Source organism: Mus caroli, chromosome 15 (assembly GCF_900094665.2).
Source record: "Mus caroli chromosome 15, CAROLI_EIJ_v1.1, whole genome shotgun sequence".
In the NCBI taxonomy this organism is placed as follows: Eukaryota; Metazoa; Chordata; class Mammalia; order Rodentia; family Muridae; genus Mus; species Mus caroli.
The window spans coordinates 30061645-30082232 of NC_034584.1; the positions used below are offsets into that span (position 1 = coordinate 30061645).

Here is a 20588-nt window from a genome sequence, read left to right on the forward strand (position 1 = left end):
GACATTAAGCAGAGCTTGGGAAATCCTATGGAAGAGACTGAACCAACAATCAAGGCACCTGCACTAGGTCCTCTGCACATATGGTATGGCTGTATCACCTCTCAAGATATAATTCTTATTCTTTTATCCTTCCATTTCTCCACCAAAGTCTTCCTAAATTTCTGGACTGCCTATCATCCCTGGCTGAGAAAGATACCCCACCCTCTTGTTCTTGTTATCATTCCAAGTTCCCACAAGTAGGTACCTACTACTCTACATCCGGGCTGTCTGTCCACATGTTTTCATTCCAAATAGACCATAGCCCCTCAAGAAGAAAAATGAAATCTTGGATTTCTTAGCATTTCTGGATCCTGATATATTACTTCTCCAACAGGTAATGCTTTGTAAGTGCTTGTTGATGATTATTTACATCATAATTACAAAATAATTTACAAATAATTATATGCCAGATTTAGAGAGCATGTCCATCATCCCATCACTCAGATCACAGGCTGAGAGAGTAAGATCCAAAACCTGAGGCCAGCCTAAGCTACAGGGGGAGTTCAAGGCCAGCCTCAGGCTACCCAGGAAACCCTGCATGGAAAAAAAGCAAAAGCATGTAATAATAATGTAAAATGCCTCACTAAATATCAAAAACGTAATATTCAACCATGAATGTGTCCTGAAGAGACAGGCTGGTTATCTCCCTCTCTGTACACATCCTTTTCTATCATTTCTTTGAATAGCTGTAAGTCCAAAGGATACGTCTACACACTTATCCTTAGGCTCTTTAGTTTTGCCAAGTCAGGAAAAAAAACAATAGGTAACAAAAATCTAGTTTACTATGCAAGTAATGAAGGTCATCAGAATAAACTCAAGGAAATAAGATATTTTCATACCTGTCACATTGTTGCATTATGGAAATTTCTTTGATTATTTCCTGAAGATCTGACTCAACAGGTACTTGCTTAATTGCAACCACTTGACCAGATTCCTTATGTATTGCTTTAAAAACACTTCCATAAGACCTTAAAAAAGAAAACCAAGACATCACTTTTTTATATCAAGCATTAAAGAATACTGACTCTTTTATATATATATATATATATATATATATATATATATATATATATATTGCATAGTATATTTTCTAGCTTAAATCATCATTATAATGATCAAAAACAAAAGTAAAGGAATAATAAGTTCATGAAGGAGCATTACTGCTTCGATTACAAACTTAAAAGTTATCAAGTAAAAACACAGTGAGCTGCTATTTTCTTATGGGAAGAAAGGAGCAGGAGGCAGGGGAGACAGAAAGGAGGCAAAGAGGCTAACTTACGGTTTGTCAACTCAAATGCAGCTTAAGGAGATAGAAAAGGAAATTACAAGCATGAGAAGTAAGTTAAAAACAGTCCACATCTCAGGCTCAGAGGAAAGACTGACTCAAGCAGAAGCCCAGTGCACCTTTTACTGTGAACCTTTTTTCCTCTTTTTGATTCTTTTAGGACAGGCTCTTATGTAGCCTTAAGCAGACTATACAGCCAAGGTCTTAAATTACCAAGATTGTAGATGTGCACAACACCTAACTACTGTAAACCATTTAACACTAAATTAAGAAAAGTAGGCAATCCTCAACCAAAGTCCCTCAATGCGTCTTTAAGTATCATCTCTTCAAGGGAAAGAACACATACTCATGGGTAGTCACACAAAAGGAAAGAGAGGACTTAATCTCTACTCTAGCTCTTGAATGTCTATCAAGAGAGAGAGAGAACAAGAACGAACTTATTTGTCTAAAAGACAGTGTTACAATCCATACCTACCATAATCTGGTCTTTACAGTTGGACACTGTCAGATTCATGGTATTAATAGCACTCACTCCAGCAGACATACTCTGGTGAGACACTAGACAACACTGCCTTTATCTGAAAGGTACTTTCACAGTTCTTACTCACCCTTCTCCAAGCTTCTCCAGTACATCAAAAACTTCTTCAGGCTGCTTAGTCAAACTGTCTTCACTCAGCTTTTTTAGCTTACTGATAAAAGTAAAAAAGAAAAATGCTTTCCTTAAAAGCTTTTACAAAAACAATGTAATAAGCAATATAATCAGATGTTCCAAAAGCAAGTACTATGAAGGGTGTATAGCAAACTGCCCATTCCAAGGGATGTCCCTTGTGTGCCTAGCAACAGAATCCAATACAAACCTCTTCAAATCAGGTTCTGTGAGACTGCCATTCCTTTCCCTCATTCAAACAGACAAGAGAACATGTTATACATACGCTACTTTATGCATTGCTTTCAACCTCGTGCTTTCACTCAACAACATATAGTCGTTTATATAGTGTTAATAACAGAATATCCCACTTAATAAAGGGGACAGATTCCAAGAAATACTTTAGATAATCTTAACACAAGAAGAATACCATGGAATGTACTTCAACAAATCAAGATAGTATATATAGCCTATTATGTGGGCAGTATACACCGATGTCTACTATATCCATAATGAACACAATACAGGAAAATTGGGTTATCAGAGAATATGCTAGAAGACATACATAGCTTATATTTTTGCAGTAAATATTTTTGTAAGAATATACTTAGAAATAATTATTAGAACTATACTACAGTTAATACATGAGCATAGTAATACATTATCATGGCCAAGAAGTATATACTACACACAAGAACATGTGTTATATATACTTTTATACAATTAGAACATACTGACTTGTTCATAACTGTACCAGCATAAACACTATGTGTTGTACTCAAAGATCACAGTGGCTATAATATCACTAAAAAATAGTAGAAAATTTTTAGCTCCATTATAATCTTATGAGGCCAGTGTCATACATAATTCATTACAGATCAAAACAACATTATGCAGCACACTGCCTTTACAAGAATGTACCTAGTACAATAAAAATAAATATGCTATAACTGATTCTAATGATTAACTTAATCACTAAAATTGTTATGATATACTTTACAATCTTCAAATACAGAGAGAGGGGGGGGGAAGAGAGAGTGTGTGTCAACAGTCCTCTTACCGCTTTACTTATATAAGGACAAAAATATAGAATTCTGCCTACTACTACTGCCTTGCTAATTGAATATGGTATCATACTGCCTTCTAAACAGTTTTAAGCCCATAGATAGTGCAAGCTGTTAGGCTTCATCAGAGAACTTCTCTTTGCAGTAGGCAGTGGTTAATGAAGAGACAATAGTCAAAGTTCAATAGTCAAACAATATGGGACTGGAGTGTCCTACCCCAAGTGGAACAAAGCATATGTGCACCCGCCTGCTGGGTGGCTCAGGGAGTCTCCCAAAGAGAGACTGGGAAGAGTGTAAGAGGTAGAGGTGGAAGACAAGTTCTGTAAAGCAGTGCTGTCGGGCCTGACATGGCTGAGCAGGTGCACTAACTTGGTCACCTGTACTAGATCAGGCCATCAACAGCGACTGAGGAAGAAGATCACACTTCTCAATGGTAAGCTGTCCATGCTCCAGTAAATCACCTCCTATCCCTGCTCATGAAAACAACCCTCCTACCCTCCTTAGTGAGACAGATGGACAGCCACACACAAGAGAAGGAAGACTTGGTTAAAACAAAAACAAAACAAAAACAAAAACAAATGGCTTCAGTGAGAGGAGGTGTGGCAGGGTGATGGAGTGAAAAGAAATAAATTCATTTTATATGTGTGTCAAAGAATGAAAAGTAAATTTTAAAAAAATAATAAAAACAAAGATGAAAGAGGAAAACGTGCCTTCAAAGTAACTACATGAAGAAGAAAATAGGAATGACAAAAGACAGACTCAAGGAACACTGAAAAACAAGAGCTGAGGAGCCAGCTACAAAGAACACAGGAAGACAAGGGTCATCTCCTTACATAACTGTCCTCTGTGCATAAACACCTTATGTTTAGGGCTGTGTTCTCTTTCTTACCAGCGCTCAGCAAGTCAACCGTATCTTGTGTTGGGCATGGAGAAGAGAAAGGCTGGAAGTGGACACACTGAGAAGTTCAGACAGCAAAAAGAAGTAATGGCTGCACGCTGTACCGAAGTGAACTCCATCTGCTAAGGACACCATAAAGACTCTCATACGATGAAATACTAGTTTATATACATATGCATGCATGTATACAGAGAAGGTATAGATCATACTTGCTCATAGGTATCAAGTATAAGTCCAGAAGCCATTGTTCTATATTCTAATTTACATGATTCTAAAAGAACAAAAGAAAAGACTGAGTGTAAGCTCCTTGTCAGACACTAAGCACAAGAGTACCCTTAAAATGCCAGAGTGATTAATAAATAAATAAATAAATGATAAAAAATGCCAAGGAAATGAAAATCAACTTAAAATTCTAAACCAAGTTAAAAAGAAAAAAAAGTCCTTGAAAACAGCAAAGGTGAAGATAAAATGAGAAATTATCAGTCGGGCAGAAAAACAATCTCCAGCCTAAAACGAACTAACAACAACCAGACAAGCTAAAGCAGGAGACTGTAGGAGCCAACTTGCATTACACAGTAAGACTCAATCTCAAAATGCCAAAAAGGAAAAAGAAAATAGGAGGCAAAGATTGTGCTGAAAGAAAGTCAGATGGAAGCTGTGATCCTGCTCAGAGGTTAAGTGTTTGCAGCCTGAGGACCACAGTTTAGATTCCCAAAAATCCACATCTATTCCTGGTGGACATGTTGAATATCTTTAACTCTGCCTGGAAAGAGACACTGGATCCCTCAGAGCAAGCTACTTACCAAGAGTAGCCATATCAGAGAGACCTAAAAAGGTTTTCCAACAAATAGAAATGAACACACATCATACTAAACCATGGGAACATGGCAGAACTCCAAGAGAAGGAAGATCACAGTACCTAGGTCAAAAAGAGGAATCTCAAAGACACAGCCTGGTGCTGGTTTTCCATGAACTAGAACAATCAGAAAAAAATCCAAAATTAGTAAAGGAACAAAATAATAAAGGGTAAGAAAATGAAAGAAACTGAAAAAATACAAAAGATCAACTAAGAGATTTCCAAAAAAATAAACCAAAATAGTCTAAAAAGGGGTAGAGACTCATTAACTAAAACCAAGGGCTAATGATGAAACAATACAGCTAACCCCACAGAACTCAACAGAAAGAACTACAAGCGCCTGCACGTGAAGACCAACATGAGCTGACTCAAGGTCAGAGCTCTCTGATGGTCATCAAACACGGGCAGGAGAATTTGGGAGTGATGGTACTGCCAATAAGCATGCCAAGGTCCATGGCACTGGCTAGTGCCAGAGACCATATCTAAGTCCATGGTCTGTATTCCTGCAGACTGTTAAGGGCAAAGAAGCTACTTTTACAGTGGTATTAATGACTGCAGACTCATAGTAGAAGAGGGACACAGAGGCTTCTGTGATAACCACTACAACCATCCCACCCTACCTAACCCCAAAAAAGTAACAAGCTTAGACAGGAAGCCATTGAAGAGAACTCTTAAAAATTGTGATAAAGATGCTGAAGTATAGGTCTCCATGACTAATGACTTCTGTAGAGGATGCAGTGGGGAAGGACTCAGTTTTCTTCAAGTGGATGTGCACTGGGAGTCTAACCATGCTCCAGTAAGTATATGGGCAACACAAACTGGACTTGGGTTTTTTTTTTTTTTTGGAGGGAAGGGGGCAGGTTTTACAAGGGAGGACAGATCTAGGAGGTCTGAGAAATGAGTGTGACCAAGGTATATAATGTGAAATTCCCAAATTAATAAAAATATTATATTGAAAACATTTCCAGAAGTAATAAAAGTTCCTGACGTAGATAATGACAGCTATACTATTTTGTGTGAGTTATATACAATTTTACCACTGGGGCTCTCAGTTACATTATGTTATAAATAAATATCATAAAAATAAATGCTTTGACTACTACAAATTTTCAAAGACAGACATAAATAAGTATAAACACATACACACAAAGCATAGATAAGAACTATCTACTTTTATCTACAATTAACTGGAAAGAGAAGCCACAGACGTGAATTATATACAAAATATATAAAGAGTCTTATAAATATATACATATATATGTTATAACATGTATACACACATAAAAACAAAGCTTTAATGCAATAAAACAGTAAATAAAAGATGCAAAATATATAAGCAGAAATTTCAATAGAGAAATACAATGGATGCTTAATATGCATATGAAAAGACATTTATTATTAATCATCAGAAAGTAAATCTTAAGCTACAATAAGATACACTAACATGGCATTATTTATAACAAGTATTACCAAGGATATGGAACAAGAATTATGGCTGGAAGAAATGCAAAATAACTTGCTCCCTAAGAAAACAGCTTAGTTCTCAGCATGCTGGACACATTTATCATATGGTAAGCAATTCTGCTCCTAGGCATTTGCCTAAGAAAAATGAAAACATCACTATCAAGATGCAAATATTTGCAGTAACTTCATTCACAACAACCCAACACTGAAAAATTACAGGTGCCTACCACTAATAAGTGAATAGTGGAAAATCCATTCAATAGAATACTACTGAAAAAAAATACAAACTATTGATATAGTCAGATTCTGGAAAACTGTTTATCAAAAAAAATCTACATTTAATAGTAAAAAATACTGATGCTAAAAGGGAGAAATACTATGATGGCAGGAGAGCAAGGTGGTGAGCTGGTGCAGGTGAGGACTCCACCACTGCTTCCAGAGTGGAAGGAAAACACTGCCCACAGGACACTCCTGCCTGCGCAAAGCCTCCTGCTGTGGAGAGAGGGGTTGGACAAGGAACACAAAACAAAACAAAACTTACCAAAACGTACGTGTGAGATGCTCAGGCAAGTACACTATCTGAGATACATTAGTAAATATAGGAAAACTGAAAACACAGAGCCCAGGAGATAACGAAGCACACCCCTGAAAAGGTGGACAGAATCCAGGGCTTGCAGCAGACTGCAGAGGCGCTGAGCACATCACTTCCAAAACAGGAGAATGGACAGCCTGGGTTACAAGTGTGGTTCCATACTTGTAGCAGAAATGGAGGAGGTTCTCATATATTAATTTTAATTTGCTTTACCAAGTCAAAAGCTGATTCACCTGCTGTGATTTTAGAAGTTAAATTTGACATTTATACTACCCTAATATTTCTTAATCTGGCATCTGTGGATACATGACTCTTTTGGCCCCTTGTTGGGGTTAGGAAAGCCTAAATTTAAAGCAGCAGTCTTTGTACATGTTACATTCTTCACAGTTGCAGTGAGGTAAGGGATTCAGGCAAAGCAGAGACAGAAACAGAGAGGCGTACACAGAGAGGAAAAACGAAATTGAAAGATGTTACAAACAAGAAAAAGTACTCCTTAAACTTTAAAAAGATGAACAATTGTGCATAGAATCAAAAGTGTTTCATGTCCTTCATGGCTAATCAAAAAAGGAGGGGAGGCCCTCAGAATGAACTGTATACATAAGAAGACAGCATGGTGATATGAACAGATCTCTTTAAGCTAAAGAGTAATTTATCCACTATGTAATTTCTTGGGAGTTGAAAAGTTTCTTTCAAAACAGGCCCATAATCTGGCCCACCTTAAACAAACAAGTCATAGGTCGCTCAGATGAAGATAGTAAACATTTCTTTCCTCTTAGTCCACACATCTTATTTGCTCAACATATAGAAATGAAATGTTGCTAATTTAACTTAAGCAAAGACAGTATCTTTGGGACAGCTGTCAAATAAAAACACATGACTTATATCGATAAACCATTCATATTTTCTACCAGTTTGTTATTATTCCCTCTTTTGATATTTTAAATGAAAACTGATCTTCTCATTTATGGCCTAATTCAAAATAATTTTTGAACTGTCTGCTTTCAAACCTCTCTAGTTAAAAAGAGAGTTCTCAGATTGAGAAGTCAGTCTAAGGCTGGGAATACAGCTCAGCCTGTTCACTGTCTGTGTGTTTTACCTGTGTGAGGCCCTTTGTTCTATATCAGCATCACCTCCTATACACACATACACACACACAGGCACAAAACTAAACTATTTTCACATTTTTCTTTGAATGTCAGTGAACCTGAATGGTCACAATGTGTGCTGGATCAGTTACTCTTATTGGTATGACAAAATATGACAAGCAGCGATCTTTTTAAACTTTATTCTGGCTTACAGTTTAAGCAGATCAATTCATTGTGGTGGGAAAAAGGCATCAAGAGCAAAAGCAGGGTGGCTACTACCCAAACGGCAGTCAGAAAACCAAGAGCAGGAAGTGAGGCAAGCTAGTAAACCTCCAGTCCCACACGTAGGAACCCACTCTTCCAGCAAGCCTATCTCCGAACATCTCCACAGCCTTCCCACAGCACCACCATCAAATTCCAGAAGAGCAAAGCCTACACAAGTGCTGCAGACTGCTTCGTCCACTGCTATGTCCCCACATGAAAAACTGCACTTGGCAGAGAGCAGAAACTCAAATATCTGCAACATGCCAATGTTTTAGTATCCAGGTTTTTCCAACGGGGAAGACTCCACCTTCTCTGCTTTCATTTCATCTTTTAAAATATGTTTTATCTAGATTGGCTTAGTATTTTGAAGTAGGGTCTCACTATCTGGCCTTGGCTAGCCTGGAAGCTGGTGTGTAAACCAGGAAAACCTTGAGTCTAAAGCACTGTCCTTGCCTCTGCTCCAATGCTAGGATCACAGGCATGCACTACCATGCCTAGAAAATGCATTTCTTCACTGTCTGAGGAAAATGTCTTAAACTGTATTTCATATTAAAATAAAATAAAACTTAGTTTCAACAATTCAAAAAAATAATTCCATATAATGGAAGGGCGTGTGGTTCTTCTATAGATTGAATAAAATGACCAGAGCAAACGGGAATAGTAAAAACGGTATACATTCATTAACCTTGTTCCTGTGATTAAATTGTACTACTGTAGGCTTCTTCCTTTACCAAGAAAAGTTAGTCCTAGACTGAATTTTTAATATGGGTTTAATTATAAAACCAGCACTGAAAAACTAACCCATGGATCTGTTTCGTTCAAGAGATACCTATGGAGTTTGTGGGTAAGCAGCCTAGTCCCTGGGGTAATGCAAAGAACTGAAAAACAAGCCTTAGCAACTGAGAGGGTCCTACTCTAGTACAAAAGAAAAAACACTAAAACTAAGTGAAACACAATCATGAACATTAGGGGGCTGGAGAGATAGTTCAGTGGTCAGAAATGCTTGCTACTCTGAGGACCCAAATTTGGTTCCCAGCACCCATATCAAACTGCTCATTCCTGCCTCAGATGCAGCTGCAGAGAACCCAGTGCACTATAACCCCTGCAGGCAGACCCACACGCATTTGCACACTAACACAGAGAAACATACATCCACAATAAGATGTAAATTAAAAAGGAAGATAAGTGCATTAGGCAGACTTGGCAAGTGGCTCTGTAAGGAAAGATAGCTGAAGCCAGGTGTGATGACATTAGTGCGATCTTCCAGAACCCACAATCAGAAGAGAGAACCCAGAGCTGCCGGTTGTCCTAAGGTCTCCATTTATATGTTGTACAAGCATGAGCACATGCAAACACATGCACACACACACACACACACACAATCAATTAGTAAATAAAATGAAATTTAAAATTAAAGAAAGCACTTTGGAATGTAAGTACTAGGCACTTTCTGGCACTGTACTACTGCAATGAGAAGTGGTTTTACTTCTCATTTATACTTACTGAATATTTATAGTCTTTCAGGTAATTACTCAGGAATTAGACCAGAAAACTAAAGCTTATGTGATTTACTCAATTACTTTGGGAATAAATGCAAAAGAGAATCAAACCAAAGTCTCTCTAACGTATAATAGTGTTAGGAAACTATTAAATAAAATACAAACAATAATTTTATTAATTCTGGCATGAAGTGAGAGATGTTTCTTAAGGATATCCATTTATAAATATTCACAAGAGTCCATCATGAGATCCACTTGAGCAAGTTTAAGTGATTTGGTGTGTTGTGTTTTGACCTCGGTGCTGAGTACTGAAGGAACTTAGGCAAGCTCTGAAGTTGCAACAAGGCCAGGATATGCTCACTGCCCACAAAGAGAACGGCCTGCTCTTCTTGAAGGTCACTATAGGTCCCACTACCAGGAGTAACATTGACCATTGGGCAGGCAGGAACTCCACCAGACCAGTGGCACTGATTCCTTTCAGTCTGTCTGGGCTGGTGCCCTGAGCAGACCTTGGGCACAAACTCAGCAGCCAGTCCCACAACACAAAGAGGAAGCTCCACTCCCATGTGCTCTGACACTCTCAAGATTCCAGGATCTCAGGAGCTTGGTCACACCAGGATCTCAGGGTCCCAGAGGCAGCTTTACTCCCAGGAGCTCTGACACACCCAGGATATCAGGATCACAGAATCACAGAATCACAGGATCCCAGAGACAGCTGAACTCTGAGGACACAACCAGGATCACAGAAGGACAGGCTCCAATCAGATATAGCCAGGGCAGGTAGCACTAGAGATAACCAGATGGCGGGAGGCAAGCATAAGAACACAAGCAACAGAAAGCAAGGTTACTTGGTGTCATCAGAACCCAGTTCTCCCACCATAGCAAGTCCTGGATACACCGTCACACTGGAAAAGCAAGATTCAGATCTAATATCACTGCTCATGATAATAGAGGACTTTAAAAAGGACATAAATAACTCCAGTAAAGAAATACAGGAGAGCACAGGTAAACAGCTAGAAGCCCTTAAAGAGGAAACACAAAAACCAAACCAAACAAATGAAAGTATTCTACAAAGTACCCAAATCATGAGTCACTGCCACACTCCTCCTTGCTATCTGTTTATAAAGAGCATGAAGTAGAGAATAAGAGAATGTAGTGACACAGGTCTTAAAACACATGATCCAGCAGCCACACTACTGACATGTATACAAGGAAAACAAAGCCAGTGCTCTGCACTCTCGTTCCTTATATCACTATGTACAATCACCAACACACAGGAGTAACCTAAGGGTCCATTAACTAGTAAACACATAAAGAAAGGTAATGTCACTCTAAAGACAATGCCATTTCACCACTGAAAAGCATGAAATCTGCCATGTGCACGAAGAGGGATGAAACTGGACACCACTAGGAACTGAAAGGGTCAAGCATGAATGTAGGGGCGGGGACGGTGACAGAAAACTTGGTAAGGTCGAGTGGATTCCGAAACCCCGGCAACCACCTGAGGACAGTAGGTGTTTCATCTACTACAGAAAAACCTACTCAAGATTCCTGGCCTGGAACATGTGACCATGACTCCTCACATAAAGAACATGGCAACTAGTCACATAGCCCAGAACATGAGTTCTCCATGCTAATGAGGTGTCTAGATGGGCCCTGAGGGTTTAGCCAGAGCCTCCCTTCCTGAGCATTCCTTCCTCAAAAGGTGTGTAATCTCTGTCCACCTAAGGAAACTGTGTTCTCCACAATGGACAATCAGTAAACAGTTTGGAACCCAGGACTGTCTCTCTCATCAAGACCCGAAGTGGGGGAAAGCCTTCACCATATAGAGCCACGTAGGCACTGTCTGGACTCCTCCCAAGCAGTTAACTGGCAACAGCCAGGTTTGCTCCGCCCCACAGTTACATAGCAACAGCCAGGTAAGCCTGGCCCACTATAAAAGGGGCTGCTTGCCCCTTCTGCTCTCTTACTCTCTTGTTCTCTTACTCTCTTGCCCCTTACTCCCCGAAATAGTCATGGCCAGCCTCTACTTCTCTACTCTCTCCTTCTCTCTGCCTTTCTCTGCCCCTACTAGTCTCTTAACTCCCCTCCCCATGCCCTAAATAAACTCTATTCTATACTATACAGTCCTGTGGCTGGTTCCTCAGGGGAAGGGATGCCTAGGCATGGGCCCACAGAGACATTCCCTTCCCCCATACCTCACCACATCACCTTAGAACATATCTTAATTGCGCTTTATCTTTTTACAATCACAACAGCCACATTGCTTAAGTATCCTGCAGAAGGCCCCTCTGCGCTCCCAGACACTCTCCACTAAGCAAAGCTGGAGTCCCCCCCACAACCCCATCCCCACCAGGACTCCTCTTCACCAGCCTGCACCCCCTTTCCCGATTCCTTGAACTTCCAAGCGGCTTCTGGGTGTTCAGAAGTTAAGAAACATCAGCTTCGGCCTCAGCCTACATAGTTTCTCACCCAGGCTGGGGGTCCCCAATGTAGGCTGTGTTCTCCCACCCCTGAGCAGTGCACTGGCACTTCCTGCAAGTCCAACAGCTGATGTCAGTGCAGGGTGAAATGCAGACTAGCTCCCTGAGTTCCCTCTGCCCACGCAGAGTTCACACACCACAGCAGCAAGACAACAGAAACCACATCTGGCGCCAAGCAAAGGCTAACCAGCTAACGCTCACCATAGCCGGCGACCCACACAGACCCACATCGTAACTCCCGATTAAGCAAAGATACTGAGTAACCCCTGGCACTAGCCCACAAGACTCAGGCCTTCCCACTCTAAAGACAAGACACTCCAAATGGACAAGTAACAAAAACTCCGCTCCCAACCCCCCACCTAGGCTCTCCCTACAAGGTGCCACCAAGTCCCTATGCTTCTCTTCCAGCTCTACTTTTAGGGTTTACAAAAAACAACACCCTGCCTTCTAAAAATACCAAGAAAAAACACTGGGGGCCGAGGGGTTGGGGGACTGCCTTCTAGGACAAATGGCCAACAGCCTTAGCATGGCAGAGCAGGCTCCAACCCCTCCACCTAGGTGAAAAGAGCCCAGGAAGCAAACACAATGGATGAGGTCTTGCTGCTGAGAATTCGGGGAAAAAATGCACACCTGAAAACCTTAACCCAAAAATTCTCATGTTTCTTTGTTCAAATGCTTGTTCTTTTCCCTAGCAGGAACACCTGAAACAATGTCCATGCCTTTTAACCCAAATTTTTCATGATTATTTAAATGTTTTTTTCCTCTGACAGAAACACCTGAAACAATGTCCATGCCTTTTAACCCAAAATTGTTCCAAAATGTTTTCAATTTGTTTAAAATTTTTTAAGCTTCAAAAATTATATTTAATCTACCCCACGGGTAAAACCAACTATGTCGATAACAATTATTTAATTCTTAACTAATAACCAGTTTCTTTTTACAAACAAGCTGTTACAGCCTATCCCAGATACATAATTAATATGATGTTTTCTTCCTCAGCTATCCAAAGCAGATAAATTCTCAACTCTTCCCTCTGCTTTCCTTAATATAGCACAGGTAACTCCCCACTTAAAGTATACCATCCAGAACTAAATTCCTCAAACACTCTTGCCTTTTTTAGGACCATAGCAATTGACCACCAATGTGCTCCCAAACTGTTAACAACAGGCTCTCTTGACACTCTGCTCCTTTTCTCTCTCTCTGACCCCTCTCTTCCCTCCCTCCCCCCATGTGTTCCCAGCCAGCCCCTCCTCCTCTTCTTCCTCCCTCCCTCTCTCTCTCTCTCCCTTTCTCTCCCCTCCCTCCTTCTCTGTCCCTTCTCTTTCTCTGCCTCTACTCCTTCTCAACTCCCCTTCCCATCCCTCAAATAACTCTATTCTATACTAGACCCATCACATGGCTGGTACCTTTCAGGGAGGGATGCCTCAGTATGGTCCCAGAGAGGCATCCCTCCATATACTATACCACACTCTATAAAACCTATCTTTGGCTTTATAAAGACACATTTTGGTGCCATAACTCAGATTCACAAACTCACAGGTTCACATCTCCTGCACCGCTGCCACATGGACTTTGTAGCTATCAGATCACTAGGCCTACCCAGCCAAACACCAGTGAATTGGTAAGCCCTCCACCCCAACTATTCAGAGTAAACAACCCCTGGTCCCATGGAAGGGCTGTTGAGCTCACAGCCACCCTCTGGTGTCCGTGGGGACAGCTGTATTAACAGTCATGACTGGCCCTCCTCACTGTCCCTTTGTCTTAGGATCTCTTCCCTTGGGTAAGCTCTCTTTCTCTCCTCTGGTTTCTTTCTCTCACTGCTGGAAAATTCTAAGCCTAGGTAAACCATTCTCCTGCTGGCCAGGAGCTCAGCCCTTAAGGTTCACCTCATGACAACCTGGTGATCTGGGCTGGCTGCTGCAGTTCCTACTTATCATATTTATCTTCAGGATGGCGGGAGGGATAATTGATAACTTCTAATCTCAAAGGAATGTCTTCCATGCTACTTCTAGGCATCCTACTGAGACACCTCCTGGTCTTAAAGGCTTCCAAATTCTCAGGCTAAACTCCACCCAATACTCAGTAGATAATTACTCTAAATGGCTTAAAAGAGCTTTGAAAAAAAACTTTCACAGTTCTCACCATCGATCCGAAAAATGTAAGGTTTTCTATGTAAGCTTTTCCCAACCTTCACTCCCACTGCTTTATTCCTCTGCTCTCAGCTCCTACTCCTTTGACTCTTAACAGCAAGCTCCAAGTTTTATTTTAAACTTAACTCACTCTGTTGTTCTCGCTTACCCCAGTGATGGGACAGCATGGTGCTGGAGCAGTTGCTGGGAGGCAGGCAGAGCACAGCCACTGGTGCCACCTGACACCCTCCCCAGAGCCCTCGCACTACCACCACATGCCAGCCGGCTCTCCATCTCTTGGTAACCTACTCTACTCTGGCCTGCATGGCAGAGGCTGCCTGCAGTGACAGGGACAAATCTCCTCATATGTACATAATGAATAATGTGTCTATTTGTCTCGTCTCTGCTGATACATAGCCATGCTTCTATAGATAAATACCATTCCACTCTAAGGTATAACAAACACGTGACTTTCCTCCACAGGTGGAGCTATTTTGCTTGAGCACCATCTTAGCTCCAGCGCCACCTTGGCTGACAGCAGACTGATGACGATCTGCCACCTTTGTTATGGGCATTCTCCACTTGACTTAAAAGGTCTCCAAAGACACTTTTCAATTAAGATATGGTTTTCATATTATTCTATCCTCCCTTTGTAAATAATAATAATTTTAATATTAATTTAAAGATTTACAACAGTAAAAAGGTTAAAGATCACTGCCTTAAAGATATGTTTAGCCTTGTTTTTGCTACTGTCATTAAGTTATAATATACTCTATTTGCTAGAAACAATCTAGATGAAATAATTAAAAACAAACACAGATTGTCTAACTCAGCTATATTTAATAAATATTAGCTCTCAATTTGTCAGAAATCTGCTAAGTATAACATTAAATGTTTAAGCTTAATATGACAGAGACTTCCAAATCCTAACAGTGATCACCCAAGGACTCTGAAAAAGATATGAGCACAGCAGAAAAGAATTCTACCTGGACTGTGGTATGATAACCACTGAGAAACACTGCTCCATTGCCTTGCCCGCTGCCAGGGCTTGGCCTACACTATGGACAAACAGAGGATACCCGGAGAGTTACATAGCTCATATTGCCTAAGTCAAGATGGGTCATTTCTCCCACATCCCCACACACACACAGGAAAAAGCCTCTCGTCTTCTGGGCCTGATGGCCAGACTACCTCTTCCCGAGTCTGACAGAGACCACGCAGACCTGAGAGAACTGTGTAGGTAGTGGACTATAAACCAACCTTGTCATTTTAATTAATATATAACATCTAGACCATAATTTATTTTTCCCAGATTTCTAATAACATTAACAGCTAAGCTTACTACAGTTTGTCAGCTAGAAAACAGCAACTAGCTCCTTACCCCCAAGGTAATGCACCACTGTATTAGCTCCTTAACCAATCTGTTAACTAGTTAAGACCACCAGATCATTCATCAAAAAGACAGAGAGGTCTTTTGCCTTGTTCACAAGCTTCAAAATAAAAGATACACAAGTTAAGACCTTTCACAGATGTAACCTTCTGCTACTTCTACATCTAAACTCAGTTTCCAGTGAATAAGTGGAAGTATTCCCCTTTTTATGCCACTGTCCTAACATTAGCCAATGTATTTCTTATAAATTAGCCTAACTCTAATAAAACATTCCACTATAGGATCCACTGCCCAACACATGAAAAGAATAAATAGTGCATGGTTTCACTCAAGTAAAAACCTAAAAATATCGTTAATCCTGGGTCAGTTTGCCTTGAGGAACTCTCGCTGGTTCAACAATGCATCCCCACTAGCAGTGTGCAGGCGTTACAGCATTCTAGCAACTTGCACATACTCCACTTTCTGAGTTTGGTCTGTTTTGGGGTTTGGTTTGTTTGTTTGGTTGGTTGGTTGGTTGGTTTTTTGTTTTTTGTTTTGTTTTGTTTGTTTTCTTGCCTTGCTTTTTGTTTTGTTTTCTTCAGAAGTATGAGTATTTCAGCTGCATTATGTTCAGGTGCCACACGAATGCCTGATGCTCTCTGAGGCCAAAAGACAGATAGATCCCCTGGGACTCGAGTTATAGGTGGTCATGAACTGATATTTAGGTATTAAAGACCAAACCACGTCCTCTACAAGAACAGAAAAATGAGCCCTCTTTCCAGCCAAGGTTTCTAGTCCCTAAAGAAAGGAAGATATCCGAAGATGAAAAGGTATCCATTGCTAATGAATCAGTAGGATTAGTATTGTAAAAATGGCCATCTTACCAAAAGCAAACTACAGATTCAGGGCAATCTCCATCAAAATTCCAGCACAATTCTTCACAGATCTTGAAAGAACAATTCTCAACTTCATATGGAAAAACAAAAAAACACAGGATAGTAAAAATGATACTGAACAATAAAAGAACTTCTGGAGGTATCACCATCGTGTACTACAGAGTAACAATAATAAAAACTGCATGGTATTGGTATAGAAACAGGGAAATGGATCAATGGAACCAAATCAAAGACCCAGAAATATCCCATACACCTATGGACATTTGATTTTTGACAAAGAAGCCAAAACAATACAATAGAACAGGGAGAGCATCTTCAATAAAGGGTGCTGGTCTAACCAGGGTTCTACAGGTAAAAGAATGCAAATTGATCCATATTTGCACAAAACTCAAGCCCAAATGAATCAAAGAAAAACCAGATACAATGGATCTAATACAAGAGAAAGTGGGGAAAACCCTTAAACTCAATGGCACAGGAGAAAATTTCCTGAACAGAACACCAAGAGCTCAAGCACTAAGGTCAAGAATTAATAAATGGGACCTCATGAAACTAAAAAGCATCTATAAGACAAAAGCCACTGCTGTCGAGAGGTCAAAACGACAGCCTACAGATTGAGAAAAGACCTTCACTGACCCTACATCTGACAGAGAGCTAATATATAAAGAATTCAAGAATTTAGACTCCAAAAATCCAAATAATCTAGTCAAAAAATGGGGTACAGGACTAAAAAGAATTCTCAACAGAGCAATCTCAAATGGCTGAGAAGCTTAAAGAAATGTTGAACATTCTTGGTCATCAGGGAAATTCAAATCAAAAGGACCCTGAAACTCCACCTTACACCAATCAGAATGGCTAAGACCAAAATTCAAGTGGCAGCAAGGATGTGGAGAAAAGGGAACACTCCTCTATTGCCGATGGGATTGCAAGCTCGTACAGTCACTCTAGAAACCTCTATGGTGGTTCCTCAGAAAATTGGAGGACCAAGATATACCACTCCTAGACACACACCCAAAAGATGCCCCACCCTGCCAAAGGGACACATACACTACTATGTTCATAGCAGCCTTATTCATAATAGCCAGAAACCAGAAGCAAGTCCTTCAACCAAAGAATGGATACAGGAAATGTAGTACATTTACATAATGGAATAGTTTACTATCCAGCTATTAAAAACAAAGACATGAATTTCACAGGCAAATTAATGAACTTGACAATATCATCCTGAGGTAACCCATATCAAAACAGACATGCATGGTATGGACTCATTGATAAGTGGATATTATCCAAAAAGTTCAAAATACCCATGATATATCCCACAGACCCAAAGAAGTTAAACAAGATGGCAGGCCCAAATGAGAATGCTTGAATCCCACTTAGAAGGGGGAACAAAAAAATCATGGGAGGCAGCAGGAGGGAAGAACCTGGGTAAGAGAGAAGGAGGCAACGGGACTAGGAAGGCAGGATCAGGCATGGGGAGAGAAAGGAGAGAGGTCTAGATGGTCAGGAAAATGAATGGAAATATGCAATTACCAGTAGTGAGAGGTGGGGGAAGTCACAGAAACCAAGGATGAGGGAGGTTCCCAGGAGTTAATGCAGATGACCCTAGCCGAAATGCCCAAAAGTTGGGACATAGAATCTAAAGAGACCACCCCCAGTAGTTAGACAGGACCCCCCTGTAGAGGGATGGAGTCACCAACCCACCTACAAAATTTTTGACCCAAAATTGGTCCTGTCTAAAAGAAATGCAGGGATAAAGATGGAGCAGAGACTGGAGGAATGGCCAACCAGGGACCAGCTCAACTCAAGACCCATCTCCCACAGGCACACTATTAATGATGTTATGTTGTACATGCAGACAGAAGCCTAGCAGAGCAGCCCTCTGAGAGGCTCCACCCAGAAGCCAACTGAAACAGGTGCAAATACTCACAGCCAACATTGGACGGAGGCTGGGGCCCCTGTGGAAGAGTTAGAGGGAAAGGTGAAGGCCCTCAAGGAGACTGAAGACCCCTGGGAGCTCCTAGAGCCTGGGAGACACCAACCAAAGAGCATACATGGGCTAGTCTAAGGTCCCAGGCACATATGTAGCAAAAACTTGTCTGGCCTCAGTGGGAGAGATGTGCCTAATCCTGCAGAGACTTGATGCACCCAGATAGGGGAGTTGTTCTCTCAGAGGCAAAGGGGAGGGGAAGGAGGGAGAAATAAATAATTTTTAAATAATAAAAAAATAAACATTCTCTAGGTCACATATAGTGACAAAAATGAATCTACAATATCAAACATCTTTTCTATGTCAACTAGGGGAAGTACATTTTTCCTCAAACTACTAAAATTCAGGGGTCATCTTTTTCTGCTCATTTCTGCTTTTCTAAAGCTAAACAATTTATAAATGGTCAGTAAATGTTTAATTCTAGATGTTTATGCGCCCAAGTGAAAGCTGTCCCTGTAAGTCCTCAGAGAGTTATGAATATTCCTAAAGATGCTGACCCTATCAGAACCACATTCTCTAAACATTTTGGAAATTATCTTCAGAGACATGTACTTTACAAGTTATACTTTAACTGCCCTGTAACTCTCAGAAAGGTATTATTACAGAGACAAATATACTAAGACAGAGACGTAAAACAACTTGTCTGTCACTCTATCTATCTATTACTGGAACTAAGCCCTCCCTGCCTTTGATGCTTTTAAGCATCTGCCTGTGTCACGGTTCCTATAATAGACAGATACAACCCGATGCCTGTGTCACGGTTCCTATAATAGACAGATACAACACAATGCCTGTGTCACGGTTCCTATAATAGACAGATACAACCCGATGCTTTTATGTGCATTTACCTTTAGAAAATATGTTAACGGGGGAATAAGTTAGATGCTCTCACTACGATGTGCCCAGACCATCTAAGAAAACAGATACAATAGAAGAATTTTTTAATTAAATGAAAGTGTTGTTTTCAGCTCTTTCTACTTCCTCTCAGATTGGGCTCTTTGCCCAAATGTTCTATAAAATTATACTTTCCTGGCAAGGAAATCAAAGGGAAAAGATAAGATTCTTCTCTATCCTTTCCTCCCCGAGCTCTGGTTTCTGTTTCCTGAGAATGTTTTTCTATTTCCCGTCAAGTGGAAAGTGACATTATTCCTTATTGTTTCTTGTAAGAAACTTACATGAAGTTAGATACTCCCTGTCCCTGAAGTATTTCACTGCAGTCACTTTCTTAATAACTGATTGTTTTCAAAATCTGCAAGTTCAGAAAATATGGACAAAATGACAGATTTGAAAATGCCTGAACATATCCATGTCCAAAAAATAAAAAATAAAAGCCCAGACGGGTATGATGATGCACCCTGTTAAAGTCCAGCACAGAGGGTCATCCTCACTACATAGCAAGTTCAAGGCCAGCCTGGGCTACCAGATCTTTACTGGTGTGGTTGGAGGGGTGCAGGTACTTCCACATGAAACACACAACACACAAAGATCTACCTGTGGATCTACCATAGAGAGAAAGAACCACATAATCTGCACCAAGACACTCCTTACACTTCAAACCTGGATCAACTCACAGATACTGCTAGTCACTTATTTCCGCAAACCTCGAATATTCCTAAACTGATATAACACCCAACGAACCCTCTAACAGAACCTTCACATCAAGCCAAGTTCACATTTGGACAACAGTAAAGCGTCTGAATCATTCAACCGTCTGTATCTGACTCAGTACTGTGCAGCGGCACTCACATGCAGGCATGGGAGCTGTGTAGACAACCACTACTGTCTGCAGTCTGTACAGACATTGCTCTGCTTGCCCCCAGTTCTACACACGTTACTTCTCTACACTCCACAGGGATTCTGTCTTAGTCAGGGTTTCTATTCCTGCACAAACATCATGACCAAGAAGCAAGTTGGGGAGGAAAGGGTTTATTCGCCTTACACTTCCATACTGCTGTTCATCACCAAAGGAAGTCAGGACTGGAACTCAAGCAGGTCAGAAAGCAGGAGCTGATGCAGAAGCCATGGAGGGATG

The 20588-nt window shown here is 40.6% G+C and overlaps 1 protein-coding gene across 4 annotated transcripts in view; it reads right to left on the minus strand.

Moving 5' to 3' along the window:
• The window catches only part of Stk3 (serine/threonine kinase 3), a 271464-nt gene that overhangs the window by 237465 nt on the left and 13411 nt on the right, over positions 1-20588 (minus strand). For 2 of the 4 annotated variants that reach the window (XM_029469538.1, XM_029469541.1), the window contains exons 2-4: positions 1933-2013; positions 1319-1339; positions 879-1007 (exon numbers count right to left, since the gene is read on the minus strand). In XM_029469538.1, the coding sequence (XP_029325398.1) occupies positions 879-895 (17 nt within the window). In that variant the 5' untranslated portion in view covers positions 896-1007; positions 1319-1339; positions 1933-2013. Of the gene's footprint in view, positions 1-878; positions 1008-1318; positions 1340-1932; positions 2014-3923; positions 4168-20588 lie in introns of those variants that run through there. The other 2 variants (XM_029469539.1, XM_021183619.2) reach the window with 2 other exon arrangements.